Below are 14,264 nucleotides of genomic sequence, written 5' to 3' on the forward strand. Positions count from 1 at the left end.
GCACAGAAATTAAGTATAAAGAAGTGTTCTTTAAAAACGGACACCAGAAGACATGGTATTGCTTTCAGCAGGTTTATAATTAGAGAATATGCCTTGAGTTGCTTGAATAGGCAGCATACAAATGTGGATAAATCCATAAAACATCCACAAATAAAAAGAAAGCAGTATGGCAAAATTGGTAGCACAATTATGTAGAGAGGAAGGAAAGGTTTTGTGTAGGTAAAAAGTAATGAGAGGAGAATATAAGATTAGGAAGGATTTAATGGCAACAGAGAGACCATTAGATAAAGAAATTGCTAAGCAATTTTCAGGTGGTTTTTCTTGACATTGTTTAGAATATCTGTCTATGCCAAAACAGTAACAAAGGTATGACATAATTCAGAAACACTAGTTCAGAAATTTATTATTCCAGAAAAAGATTCCCCATATTTCATGGGAGACAATTCAATTAATCATACATATCAGTGTTATGAAACCGAAGACTGGGAGTGTTCTAATTGAAAAGCAGACCCAGGAAGCTGTCTTGCTGAGCTGCCTTGCTAAAATGAGAGGCGGTGCCTCACCTTTTCCTCATCTTCTGTGTTTATCTGCAAAAACACTCTCAAGCTGGTCTAACTTCCCACACAGGTTTTCTGATATATTTTTATTCTTATAAACACACATGTGGGACATCACAATGAAAAACTGTTGGAGAAGCAACTGCAATCAGTAATACAGCAGCAAATGTGCTTTAGCACTTTCTTATCCACACTTCATTACTCAATATTGCAGAGCTTTAACTAAAAAAAAAAGAATGTGAGAGGGGGAAAGAAGGTTTAATATACATATTTGCCTTCAAGGTATAGTTATCTTCTTAAACAGCTGGTTTCCATGTTTCTGACAGTTATACATTTGACAACTGAGTGCTGCTGCTTGCTTCTGTTGCTTTTGTGTCTTCATGTTTAAAGGGAAGTTCATATGGCTTGGTTGTCTTGTGCAGCTTTTCAAAGCGCCATATCATTATTTGCCTGAAGTGTTCATCTTCCAATTTTTGCTTTGCTTGACGCTCTAATTCTTGGAGTTTCTCTTCTAGCTGAAGCCTGATTTGCAACTCCCTTCTCCACTATTGCAAAGAAATAAACAAATATAAGTTTACTTAATAGAGATTTTGGCACTACATTAAAACACAAAACGTTGATTTAGTCATTCACAAGATACTGTAGTGTGGATAATAGATGAGAACTTAGGAAATGGATACTAGCAGGATTAGAAATAGTGACATTTTAGAAGCAGGAGCTGATATTATGTAGTGTATAGAGCAGGGCTGTCAAATTCCCAGCCTGTGGGCCAGATATGTCATGTGCTGGCCATGCCCCCACCTGGTTTAGTGAAGGGGGGGGAAGTCCCAATATGTCATGTGACGCCGCCCTGATGACGTGAGTTTGACACTCCTGGTATAGAGAGTTAGCAATCTTTTAGGTGCAATTGGTTAACCTGAAAACTCATGAAGATAAGGCTGATGTATTTCCAATCTCTTAAGATATTGCTTAATTGACTGACAACTTGTGAATAAAATGTTTGAAGAACAGATATAAAGACCAAATATATACTACATTTTCACATACAACTTCATATCATCTTCATCATCATTTCATTTTAAAACTGAACTCTTTGGAGCCAACAATACTATATGTCTGGGAAACTCTTGAAATAGAACTATTGTGCTTCCCCAATATGCTTGCCCTTACTACCTGAAAGGGAAAGATATACACAGCTTGCACACTGTCAATATCACAAAAGAAATGTAACACATTTACTTCCTATGAACTAGCAAGATGCTGTTTTTCCAGCTCATGATTCCTCAATGAAAATACTCAATGATTAATTGTATTTGAATGCATCATTTTATCATACTCCAGACTAAAAGGGCTGTTTTGGAGGAGGGAAAGGAACTGTTTGCTGAGAAGCAATCATTGTTTTGATGTTCCCTTGTTATTACCTTAAATATTAGAAATATTGTGTGGATGTAGTACTTTATCAAACTTTAGAATACATTATTAAATGAGAACAGGTTTATATAATTTATTGATGGTGACATTAAAAATATTCAAAAAGCAGGGAAAAGACAACTGAATTTAAGAAGAGAAAATGTTTCTGTGAAATAATAATATATATTGTAATACTACTTTCACCTTTTCTCTAGTGTGGCTTATAATTAATAATAATCTCTACAGTTCTCAAAAAAAAAATCCAGTTCTTATTTTGTTTATACCAAGTGAGCAGCATTCATTAGGCAGTGAGAACCAACAACTTTCCCAAAAACATTTTAACATGCTAACTTATAATGCTTACCCAGAAGGCACCTATCATTTGTTTTTATCGTATCATGATCAAATATGTGTTTCTCTGTGTGCATTATAGTTCAAGGTCTATCATTCCACTGTTAATATATAAAAACCTTGAAAACTGGCTTTGAGTAGGACTAGTCACTTAATAGGGTTAGTTATATGTATGTAAACATAACAGTTTGTTTCCCACATGTGTCCCTTTGCTCCTCCATCTCCTTCCCGGTAAAATGACCTTGAAGATAAGGCAAGCTAGTAAACATTCGATTTTCCTGAATGTCATAAGCAAATACAAAAATATTAGCATGTAAAATTAATATGATAAAATATTTCACAAAGCCATCTTTCTTTATGGGAGTAGAAAACGATAGAATACAAATGGTAGGAGAAGATGGGATCTTAAGTATAAAAACAGCAACTCATAATTATTTCATTATTAAGAGAAAAGTACAGATTAGATTCAAATAGAAGAATAAAAGACTAATAGATTTTTTTAAAGAAAAGGAAGTAAAATGCTTTGCAAATTTATACAGTGAGATTTTACATTCTGAGAAAACTGTTGTTGGGAGGCAATTTAATTTTAATGCAATCCAATTATGTTGTGGACAGACTAATAAAATGTTCATCCTACTGAAGTATTGGAAGCTTTTAGGCATTTTGGGCTGGTTATCATGGCGTTATAAAATACATTTCAATGCACTTATTTGTTTGGTGAATTAATGAATCAGAAAAAGTGTATTTCCTTCATTCAGTCCTGAAATAGGATTAATAATAATGGATTATAAACACTTTTGAAAGATGGGAAGCCATGGAAAGTTCTTCAAAAGATGACTGTACCTCATACCGCCACCATTTCAACACTCCAATCCATCCAGAACAATCTGAAATTATCCAATTACTCTTGCAAATATCAAAATACTGTAAACAACATTATTGCTTCGTCCCTAGACAATCAATACAGAAACACAAAGAATGCCCCAGCTTGTCTACATTTTCAGCTCATATTGCATTTGCTTGTCTAATAATTTCCCATGCTCCCCACACACATAACAAAGAGGGACTGTAAAGTCAACAAGCCCCTATCCTTTGGTTGATTTTGAAACTGCTGCAAAATTTGATTCTCTGACCTCTACACAGAGAGAATCTGGCTTGATAACAAGTGTCAGTGAAGTAAGAGATGGAAATTGCCCTATAGTCAGCTGAGTTTCAGTGTTCCTAATGGAAAATAACCTTCAGTGGATATCCTGGATATGCTACAACTAAATTGGAAATAAATCAGCTCAGTTGTCAAACACAGAAGATATTGTGAGATTGCATAGATGATGGAGCTAATTTTTTGAAATATACAAAGGCAATGAGTGGATGTGTCTTTATTCATGCCACTAATACCTAGGGCTGCATTTCCCTCCACAATTAGTATGATTGTATTAGCCATATTTGTTTATAAAGGAATCAAACACATGAGAGGTCATTAAGATACTAATGGGGTGTAGTATTGTATTGAAGTTGTATTGATTCATTATGTGCCATCAAATCATGGCACATAATGTATTTGCATTTATTGTTTCTCTTGCAAGCATAATCATAAAGAAGGTATGGGAACAAACAACATAAAAGGTTCATCTAATTTATCACTGAAATTATCTGTAAACTAGGCCTCTGAAACATTAAGAAGATATGAAACAGAAATAGGTTACCATGGTGCCCAAGCATGCGCAATCACACGCACACGTGCACATACACTTTTTCTTTATCACATATTTGTCATAGTTCAAAAAAACCTAAAACTATCGAATGAACAGAAGGTATTGCGTATAGTATAAAAAGTTAGAATAAGTTATCTCTTTAATGATGCATATATAACCCTCCAGCTTTCCTGTTTCCATGGTTTAAAAAAGGAAGATAATTTTCATGGATCCCAAAATGATATGCAATAGGTCTATTTACAATAAAATATATGTAGAAGACAATAATTACCATTCTGAAATTGGAAATGTAAATAAAACTATTTTACAATATTTAAAATATTTTCAAATCCAATTAATGTTTAAATTTCCTGTCATGTTGATATAGGAATTGGGGAATGAAAATATAATATAATAACAAACTTCAAATATTTCATTTGGTTTCATGATTGAAAATAGTTAATTTAATATTTTAGATGTTATAACATTCATCAGCAGTTGTCTTATATTGATGACCATATAGTAAGTACTTTTAAAATGTCATACAAGATATTGACTACTATAAGCTACTATAATCTAAAATATTTGAATAAAAAATGCTAGCTTCAAATGATATCACTATATTAAATATTTCTAATGTTTCCAATAAATAAAAGAGAACATCCAGAATAATAATTTGCAGGGGGCACTAATAAAGATAATTTTCAGGTACAGGAACAGACCGGTTCTCCAGAACTGGTCTGTACCTGCCGAATGCCACCTTTGCCTATGGCTCATTCATAGGTAAATCTATTCATTTCAAATTACTTATGCTGTGATATGAGCAGTGTATATGCATAAGAAAGTCTATATGTTTAAGAGTCAATACCAAATTGATATATATAAAAACAACAAATAATTAATGCATAAGAAGTGAAGGATAGATTTTTTCAAATCTATTTTACAATATTCTCTTTAGCCTTCTCTTTTCCCTGCATTTGACAGACAAAACCCATACAGAGGACCAAAAAATAAATGGCCTTGAGAATAGTTATATGTCTTAATAGGCTTGAAATCCTTACTATTATGCTCTATAACCTGTAAAAGATGGTCATTTGTTTTTCTACTGGTTGAGAGTAGGAAAACCTTTTCCAATTCTTAAAAATATGCATCAATATATCAAAATTTGATATATAAGTGAAGTATTTATGACATACTTAAATTTTGGTTACAATACATTATTTCCAAAAAATATCAAGTTTATTTCCCAAAATTCAGGAGTTCCCAAAACTTACTGCTAGTCATAAAAATTATCAGTTTGTGATTGCATTAATGCAAATATACATTTTGATCTCCAATCTTACCTGAGCATTTATGATTCTCCTTAGTTCCATATCAGTACGTGTAAGATAATCGGGATATGGATATTTTGGTACACCAGCTTGCAAGAGTTCTTCCCTTAGGAAAAAAAGGGGGGGAAATGTTATTTGACCTTAACTCACCTAAGAGATATCAAGTTTTTCAATGTTTTGCTACATTGCCTAGACTACTTAGATACACATTCATTACACACTAATTTTTACATACCTAAAGAAAAGTTATGAGTTGTCTTCTAGAGGATAATATGCTAAATCTGTGTTATATCTCCAGTGCAATAATGTTTTATGTGCAATCTATTTAGTGGATATAGAAAAAAAAAACACCACATTTATAAGCTGTATCTCATATATTTTATTTCTGTAGTTATGCCTGGCTATATAATTACTTTGAGTTTAAGCTATAATTATAATCATAAAGATTATTAGTTGCTGCAGTTTTGTGACTAAAATATAACTCATGTTCATTACTGATACATTTCCATAATTTCATCCCATCAAAATATGCTGTGTTTTTTGTTTTCCAAAGGGAAAAAAAATCTAAACACTAATAGAAACTAAAACTCAAAATTAACCAACATGCAGATAAAAAGTTTATTCAAATAAACTTAAGGAAATGACACTATGCAGGCAAGAAATTCCTGAAATTAGATGTCACAGCTGAGAAATCTCTCTTACATATTCTAACTAATTACAAACATAGTAATAACCCTGTTTTTTTTTAATAAGCAGACAAAATTTGATATGAAAATCTCTTTAGGTATTTTAAGCCTAAGCTACTTAGGCCCTTAAAACACAGCTTGCTCATCCATCTTCTAGAAAAATATATGAGATGGCTCTGATATTTGTGGGATTTAGGAAAAAATACCAAAATTATCCTGTCTATAGGAGCAGCCAGATGAAGATGGGAATTTCAACTGGAACTGATTCATTTCTGTTGAAATAACCTCAGATATGAATTATAGAAAAGTATAACGGAGAAGTTGCTATTATAGCTGTTTTATCACCTGTTTTAAGAAATAACCAAGTTCTGTTAACAAATGTTTTTGTTCAGTTTTCTCTTTTTTACTTCTCATATTTTTGCCTATCTGGTTTATTAGATTCCATTCAGCCCCTTTATGCCAATTCTCTAAATGTTTTAGTGGTATTATTACAGCAGGAGAAATCTAGCATATTTTCATTCTGATACTAATTCAATGGCACCTGCCATGCAATTGGTCATTTGCTATATGCACAAAAATGGCTTTGAATTAATTTAAGATAAACCTTGTAAACCCATTGTTCATGATTCGTGAGCAGAATAAAGAAAATTACAATATTTCCAATGAAACAGAAAGCAGACATGGACTCTTCAATCAACTCTTTTATGGTTCAGTGACTGTTCTGCCAGTTGGCTTTCTTGACATATGTAGGCATGTAATAAACAAACAAACAAACTCCCTTTCAATCCCTAATTAATCTCAGGTTCTTTATCAGAGGCTTGGAAGTTTGACAGTTCTGCACAGTATCTTAGCTGATTCCAGCACTGCCCTCTTCTGGACAGTATTCTTTTGTTGCTCCTGGGATCTGTTGAAGTAACTCTCCCACCTTAGGAGTCATAGGGTCCTATCACCACTGGGATCACTTTTACTTTTGCTTTCCACATTCTTTCTACTTCCTCCTCCGGGCCTAGGTACTTCACCAGGCTCTTTCCTCCTGATGTTGCTGTCACTTGGCACCACTACATCTATCACTACATCTACCATCTAGTCCTTGTCTACTATCATGATATCTGGGTGATTGGTGAGTACCTACCTGTCTGTCTGGATCTGGAAGTCTCACGGGATCTTAGCCCTGTTATTCTCCATGACCTTTTGTGAAATCTGCAATCTGGACTTGAAAAGGTCTAACCTACACTTCATAGATGTACATAATGCCAGCAATTTAGTTGTGTTGTTTCTGCCTACATCTTACATTCTGCAACTATATAATGGACTGTTTCTGAGGGTCTCTGTGTAGTCTGCACCTTGAGTTGCAGATTCAAGATAGGAGTAGACCCCTATTTCTACGAATCTGGTACATAGTTCTTGTGCTGCAATGGTCAGTGCTTCAATGTTCAAAAGTCAAAGACTTTTACTCTAGTCTTTTCCAGTCACTTGTAGCTTATCTGTTGATAAACCATCCCAAGATCAAGGGTATTGTCTTGCCATGGTACTTCCTCTGCTTCATCTTCTTCCCATATCAGGCAGTCTCTCAGCAGTTCATCTTTTGGTACCGTCTTACTTATGTATTCCTGGTTGTTCTGAATTTCATCCAGGACAGTGGCGTTGACACTCATCAGACCCTGCCCATCATTTTTCCAGCTTTACAGTCTCGAGTGCTGGAATTGTGCTGGAAACTACTGTATATTGTGAGGAGCTTCTGCATAAACAGACTCCATGACCTCCTTTGGTCAGTTCACTATACCAGCAATTGACTCTCTTACCATACATAGCTTTGCATATATACACATACATACAGATATACAAATGCAAATACACATACAGATATACACAAACATACATGCATGTATACACTTACATACTTTTCATACAATTTCATTTTGGTATAAGCAGGTGTTATAGACTACACAGAAAAGGTGTACTTAAACAAATGGAGGAAACAAAAGATATTGAATATATAAAATCAAGAAAGGAAATATAGGTACTATAATGAAACTGGCACACACACACACAAATTGGAAGGTGACTAGCAAGCAAGTCTGGATGGCTTCAGAAGGGATCCTAGTCTGGCAGAGAAGTGGGTATTTTTAAAGTACTTTTTCCATAATCCCCTGACTCAGCAAAATTTGGGCAACATTTTAAAAAAAGAATACTTAAAATGCTGTCAAGAGGAGATATGCTTGGTAAGCAGATGGCACTCCTGATTTTTTTTAATAAACAAAGGAATCTTATCAACCTCTATTACCTTCTTCACTAATCTTTGTTGTAGTAGGAAAGCCAGAGTAAGATGTATGCTTGCTTATTTAAGAAACAGCCAGAGAGATAATTATTATACAGAGACTTGCAAACTCAACTGCTATACCTTTCTTTTTTATATTGAATGTGAAAGAAATAATCTTGAAACTCTGGAGTAATCTGTAATTCTAATTTCCAAATCTATCCCCAGTTTTGCAGAAGTGAAGACCTTTGATTAGGATAATAATCGGCAGATGTATCACTGTTCCTTTTGCTAAAAAGAATCCCCATATTTTTCCCCTCCTCTCATCACAGAAAGGGGGAAGTAGATTGTGCATTTTTGTCCACTTGACAACATTTTTTCTTGAAATCTTAAAGTAAGAATTTGGTTTTGTCCTTTTATTTGCTCATTACTGCCAAAATATAGAAAAATATATATTACATTGCCCTCCATCATTCATCAGGTCAGAACACTCATTTCTGTTCAGTTAAACAAATTCCTCTACCTCCTCCTCCTCCTAACTCTTTTACATACAGGAACATATGGGGATTTTTGTCCTTGTTTCCAAGAACTATTCCTGACACACAAACAAAAATGCTCTGTCCTACATTTAAGGCTCCCACCAGTGTGTATCATTCAGTAATTTACTCAATTCAGTATTTCATCCACAATGAAATCAGCCATAATTTTAGATTTAAAGTCATTCCATTGCCATAAGGATAGCCTTATGCTTAAACAAGATATTAAAACAGACTTTTTTTAATCATACACCACTGTCATTCATTTGTGTATGTACACACACACACACACACACACACAGATAAACAGCCAGCCTCCCAAAATAAGGAATGTTCCCAATGTCCAAGCATTGAAAAAGGATTTAAAGATTTTTTTCAACCACTATGAACATAGAGATGCTGATGCTACTTAGCTGCCTTATTTTGACTTGTTGATCATTTAATAATTGTATTGCCTTGCATTATAAATCAGTTCAAGTTGTTTTGGAAATAGACAATGAATAAATAATTGTATTAATTAATAAAAAATAAATATATTTGACATTTGAGAGAGATTGCTGTATTAATAATGATGTTATCATTAAAAATGTGTCTGACCTGAGTTGTGAACGATTAAGGAAATACCAGATTAAACCCTCATGGACTTTTGCATAAAAATGAAAAAACAAAGAATATGATTTATGATTTTGATGATTAGATAGGACAGGTTATAGAAAGAAGAAACTCATGATGAAACCTTAACAGACAGAGGTTAAAATACAATTGTATTTGTAACTGTTATGAAAATCAGAAGCTATTTCTTTACATCTTTTTTATATTTAATTTTGTCTAATTTTCTTTTTCTTCTTTATCTTCCTCTTACTTTTTTGCATTTTTAGCTTTTTCTTTTATTTCTCCCTTTCTCTTTTTTCTTTCTCATTCTACTTTAGTTTGCAGTGTTCTTGTTATTAAAACTCAAAAATTATATTTAAAAGAGGATATATCAGGCTATACACAAAATGGAAAATAATAATATATTAAACCGCTAATCATTCTCCATTTATCCAAAATTTAGTTATTTCATGCTTGAATATATTTCAGGTAGATTTTTTAAGCAAATACTTATAACTATTGAAATACATAGAGATGATAGAGATTAGAGACAGAGAGAGAGAGGAAAGAGAGAGAGGAGACAGACAGACAGACAGAGACAGGGAGGGAGATACAGAGAGAGAGAGAGAGAGAGAGAGAGAGAGAGAGAGAGAGAGAGAGAGAGAGAGAGAGAGAGAGAGAGAGAGAGAGAGAGAGAGATTTTGATATTATACTTCAAAATCTCACAATATGCCTATTAACTATTAATTTAATTGCTTAACGAATACAAGAAATATAGTGGGGCATTTAAAAAAACAATTGGTTACAGAGTCTAATAACTTTCAGTCTTGTACTTTCCATTAGTATACATATATTTTCCTACAAAGTCATATATGCATCTGAAAAAGAATCCTGCTCAATTTGCTATTAGCAACTGTTGCCTGTTTCCTTTTTGTTTTCTGTGAAACCTGTCATCTCAGATATACTTTGCATTTTATTTTTGTTTAGGATACAGTACATGTTGTTTTTCTTCCAATCATAAAGTCTCTTAATTATAGCCTTTCAAATAAATGACCATAATTACAGCCCATCAGAGTGTGTCTATGTGCATAAAATATTCTTCTAGGCCTTTTTTCCCTCTTTTCTGCAGTTAAATGCTTGACTGGGTTCGTGATGATAAATTAATGTTTCCCTGAGTCTTTTCTGATTGCTTGTCATTGGAACCTAGTGTAAAGAGTGTTTCCCTTTTTTAAAAAAATGCAAAGAGATGTACTGAATTGTAATTTTTTAATTTCAAGGAGGGACTTCACATTGACTTCCTGCTAGGTTGGTAATTGAAGTCATTTTATTTATGTCAAACATGTCAGATAATAACTCCTTCAATATGTATTATACCACTATGCACACACAGTATGAGGCTAATATACATTAAACAATATGGGGGTGACAAGGCCTAACATCAACTAATGAAAGATATGTGTACCTCAGTACAAATATCTCAGTTCCTAAAAATAAGTGCAGGGTTTACTTTAAATGGACAGGAGCTGAAAACTATGGCATTTTGCCAATAAACCCTCTATAAAATGGCATAATAAATAATAAGCAACTGAAACACTGCCAACGTTTTCAGCACTTTTGTGCACAGTCGACTACTGGGAAAATGCTATTTAAGTCACAGTGCCTGACATCAGCAGTGTCATGTCTCTCTCAGCCTTAATTGCAGGTTCAATTGTTCCCTGGCTGTACCTTAGCCATTAAGGGAGTCTGATTAGTTAAAAGCCTCACTTTTATGGACAGGCGCTGAGGAGGTTTATGTTTGCTTGAGGAAGAATAGCTCAGTTGTATTGGCAATGGAAGACGATACAAAACCAGCTCTCTTGCTCTCAAGAGTTTATCATGCAGTGGTTTTCTGGGCCCTTACATTTAACACAGCAGCTCTGATCCATCCAGTATGTCAGCCTATCATTATGTCTGTTATTTAGAGCCTGGGGCAGTGGGAGGGAAACCCACTGGTATAATGATTTCAGTGGTAAAATCAGAATGCTTAAGAGAGGTTGCTTGTATTCACAGCACGGTCCCTTTGCTATCAATTTATTTTAAGGATTGGCTCACCTAAGCGTGAGATGTGCTAAATATATTCAATAGAATTTCTAATAGCCTCAGTCTTGAAGTCCACCTTTATACATTTGGGCTGATACAAGTAGGAACCTGATCAAATTATAAGAAGCAATAGCAGTGGTAGTAAGCAAGTTCCCCAATGACAATTGTGGTACAACTGGCATGTAGAATATATAACATAATTCCATTAGTATACATAATCAACACCTGATTTGATGATCCAATCCCACTGAAACTACAGCCCTACTGATTTCAAAGGGATTTTGCTGCAGCCAATAAAGCACAGCAATTCCTTCTAGAATTTTTTTTTTTTTGTTCAAATGTTAATTATTTCTTAGTATAGAGTGGGAATGTTTGTGGATATATTATTGTTGTTATTTTCATAAATCAATTATTCTAAAACTTAGTATTTATTTCTTTATTTCCAGCTATTTAGATTTAGTTAGCAACTTATACAAATTTCTAATTGTTCTCAAGTCATGAATAATCTTCAATCAATTAGTAAAAATTAATATTTTTCTTGTTGTGTTTTGCAGACTTAAGAAATTCTACTGCTGCTTGAAAAATATTGTCTCCTCATAGTATTTTCCCTGAGCAGCAGTTTGGTGATAAACTGACTGAGAGAATGAATTCTTGGGGTCTTGCATTCACTTCAGAGAAGACTAGCCGTATCAAAATTATCTTACTTACTACAAAACCATTTAATCTTTCTGTAGAAAAACATGAATGTTTAAAGTCTGATGATCCATGAGAAATATGTTCAAATCCAGAGGTGGGTTTCTCCCTGTACAGTCCGGGACACCAGAAGAGGTAGTGAAAATCTGGCGTACCGAATAGGGCCGGTAGTAATAATGGTGGCTTAGCCATGCCCCCGAACCTGTTCTCCCATCAGAAGCTTTGTCAGAAGCTTTTTTTAAAAAAAGTTTTTTTCCTCTGCCGGTTCAGGTAAGGGGAAAAAAGCTTTAAAAAGGAAGAGAGAGAGAGGGAGGAAGGGAAGGGATAAAGAAAGAAAGAAAAAGAAAGAAGGAAGGAAGGAAGGAAGGAAGGAAGGAAGGAAGGAAGGAAGGAAGGAAGGAAGGAAACGAAACTCACTTTTCAGCAAGGAGATTCAGCAAAGGAGAAAAACAAATGCTGTCACTTTAAATCGGAACTGAGCGTGCCTGGCTGTGGAATTCTGGGAGTTAAACTCCACAAGTCTTTAAGCTGCCAACTTTGGAGTCCTGTTTTAAATTGAAAAGCTGCTCGGAAGAAGGTTTGCAAAGTGACATTCGGCAGGGTTTTTTTTGGGGGGGGGGGTTGCTTCCCACAGAGGGAAGGGAGAAAGAAAGAAAGGAAAGAAGGAAAGAAGGAAGGAAGGAAGGAAGGAAGGAAGGAAGGAAAGAAAGAAAAAAAGGAAGGAAGGAAGGAAGGAAGGAAGGAAGAAAGAAAGAAAGAAAGAAAGAAAGAAAGAAAGAAAGAAAGAAAGAAAGAAAGAAAGAAAGAAAGAAAGAAAGAAAGAAAGAAAGAAAGAAAGAAAGAAAAACAGCACAACAATTTAGGGCTAGAAGGCTATTCAGAGGTCTTCTAGTCCAACCTCCTACTGCAGCAGGAAACCTTACATTGTATGGATTATTTTGGTGCCTTGTTAAGTGAGCTTCACCATATTTTATCCAATCCATGACATCTCCTGGTGAATGATGTCAAGTTGGCCATGCCCACCCAGTCACATGACTGCCAAACCACGCCCACAAAATAGGTCACACGTACACAATGGGCCACACCCACAAAATAAATAGTAAAAAAATTTGAAACCTAGCCCTGTTCAAATCTTATAATAAAATCTTATGCCCAAATTACCGTATTTTCACGACCAAAAGCCACACCGGATTATAAGCCGCAGTATCAGTTAACGTTAATTTTTCAAACTTTTTACATATATAAAGCGCACCGGGTTATAAGCCACATGTTTCCCGATGCTTCTGGACATCTGTTGCAGTCACGAGGAGCGGAGAAGAGCGCAAAGGTTCTTGGCGCTCCAGGAAGCCGCGAAAGCAGCTGCGAGAGGCGCACGGCTTGGTTTATCCTCCCTGGACGTCGCAGCAGCAGCCCCAAGTGCACCGATCTCTGTGTTTTTCGCATCAGGGCATGCTTCAAGAGAGAGTGAGTGAAGACCTTTCTGGATTGCTGGTGGTGGAGGTGCGGGCCCGTCGCCCTGTGCTCAGCAAAAAAAGTCTGGGGGAGTCCTTTGCGCTGGCTGGAAAAGGTCTTCACTCTTCACTCATTCCCTCTTGCAGCACACCCCGATGCGAAAAACACTGAGATCGGTGAGTTTGGGGCTGCTACTGCAACATCCAGGGAGGATAAACTAAACCACGCACCTCTCCCGCTTCCCGGAGCGCCAAGAACCTTCGCGCTCTTCTCCACACTCTCCTCGGCTCCTCACAACTGCAATAGACGTCCAGAAGCAGCAGGGGCTATCGAGCTGGAAATCCAATCCCCATTAGCCCCAAAAGCCGCTTCTGGACATCTATTGCAATCCCGAGGAGAACGCGGAGAAGAGCGCGAAGGTTAGGGTTACTGGGCAATGTGGGGGTGGGGGAGGCTGGAGCAGTTTCGTTCTGAATGGAGGGAGAGGAAAAAAGTTGGGATTCTCCCTGCTGCAGCCTTTAAATGGCAGAGAGAAGCCGAACTCTTTCCCCTCCATTCACAGAGAAGCTGCGGCTCCCTTTATGCCCCTCTGGCTGGCCCCCTCCCTCCCGGGGGGGGGTCAAAGTACCT

The 14,264-nt window shown here is 35.7% G+C and overlaps 1 protein-coding gene across 1 annotated transcript in view; it reads right to left on the reverse strand.

The window, feature by feature from the left end:
• Positions 1 to 385: 385 nt before the first annotated feature.
• Positions 386 to 14,264, reverse strand: part of TMEM232 (transmembrane protein 232) — a 118,699-nt gene continuing 104,820 nt past the window's right edge. The window contains exons 13-14 of the mRNA XM_014059455.2: positions 5,353 to 5,446; positions 386 to 1,102 (exon numbers count right to left, since the gene is read on the reverse strand). Of these exons, the coding sequence (XP_013914930.2) occupies positions 884 to 1,102; positions 5,353 to 5,446 (313 nt within the window). The 3' untranslated portion in view covers positions 386 to 883. The remainder of the gene's footprint in view (positions 1,103 to 5,352; positions 5,447 to 14,264) is intronic.

This window comes from Thamnophis sirtalis, unplaced genomic scaffold, assembly GCF_051295495.1.
Source record: "Thamnophis sirtalis isolate CommonGarterSnake01/CBP01778 unplaced genomic scaffold, rThaSir2_p1.2 scaffold_5, whole genome shotgun sequence".
Lineage (NCBI taxonomy): Eukaryota > Metazoa > Chordata > Lepidosauria > Squamata > Natricidae > Thamnophis > Thamnophis sirtalis.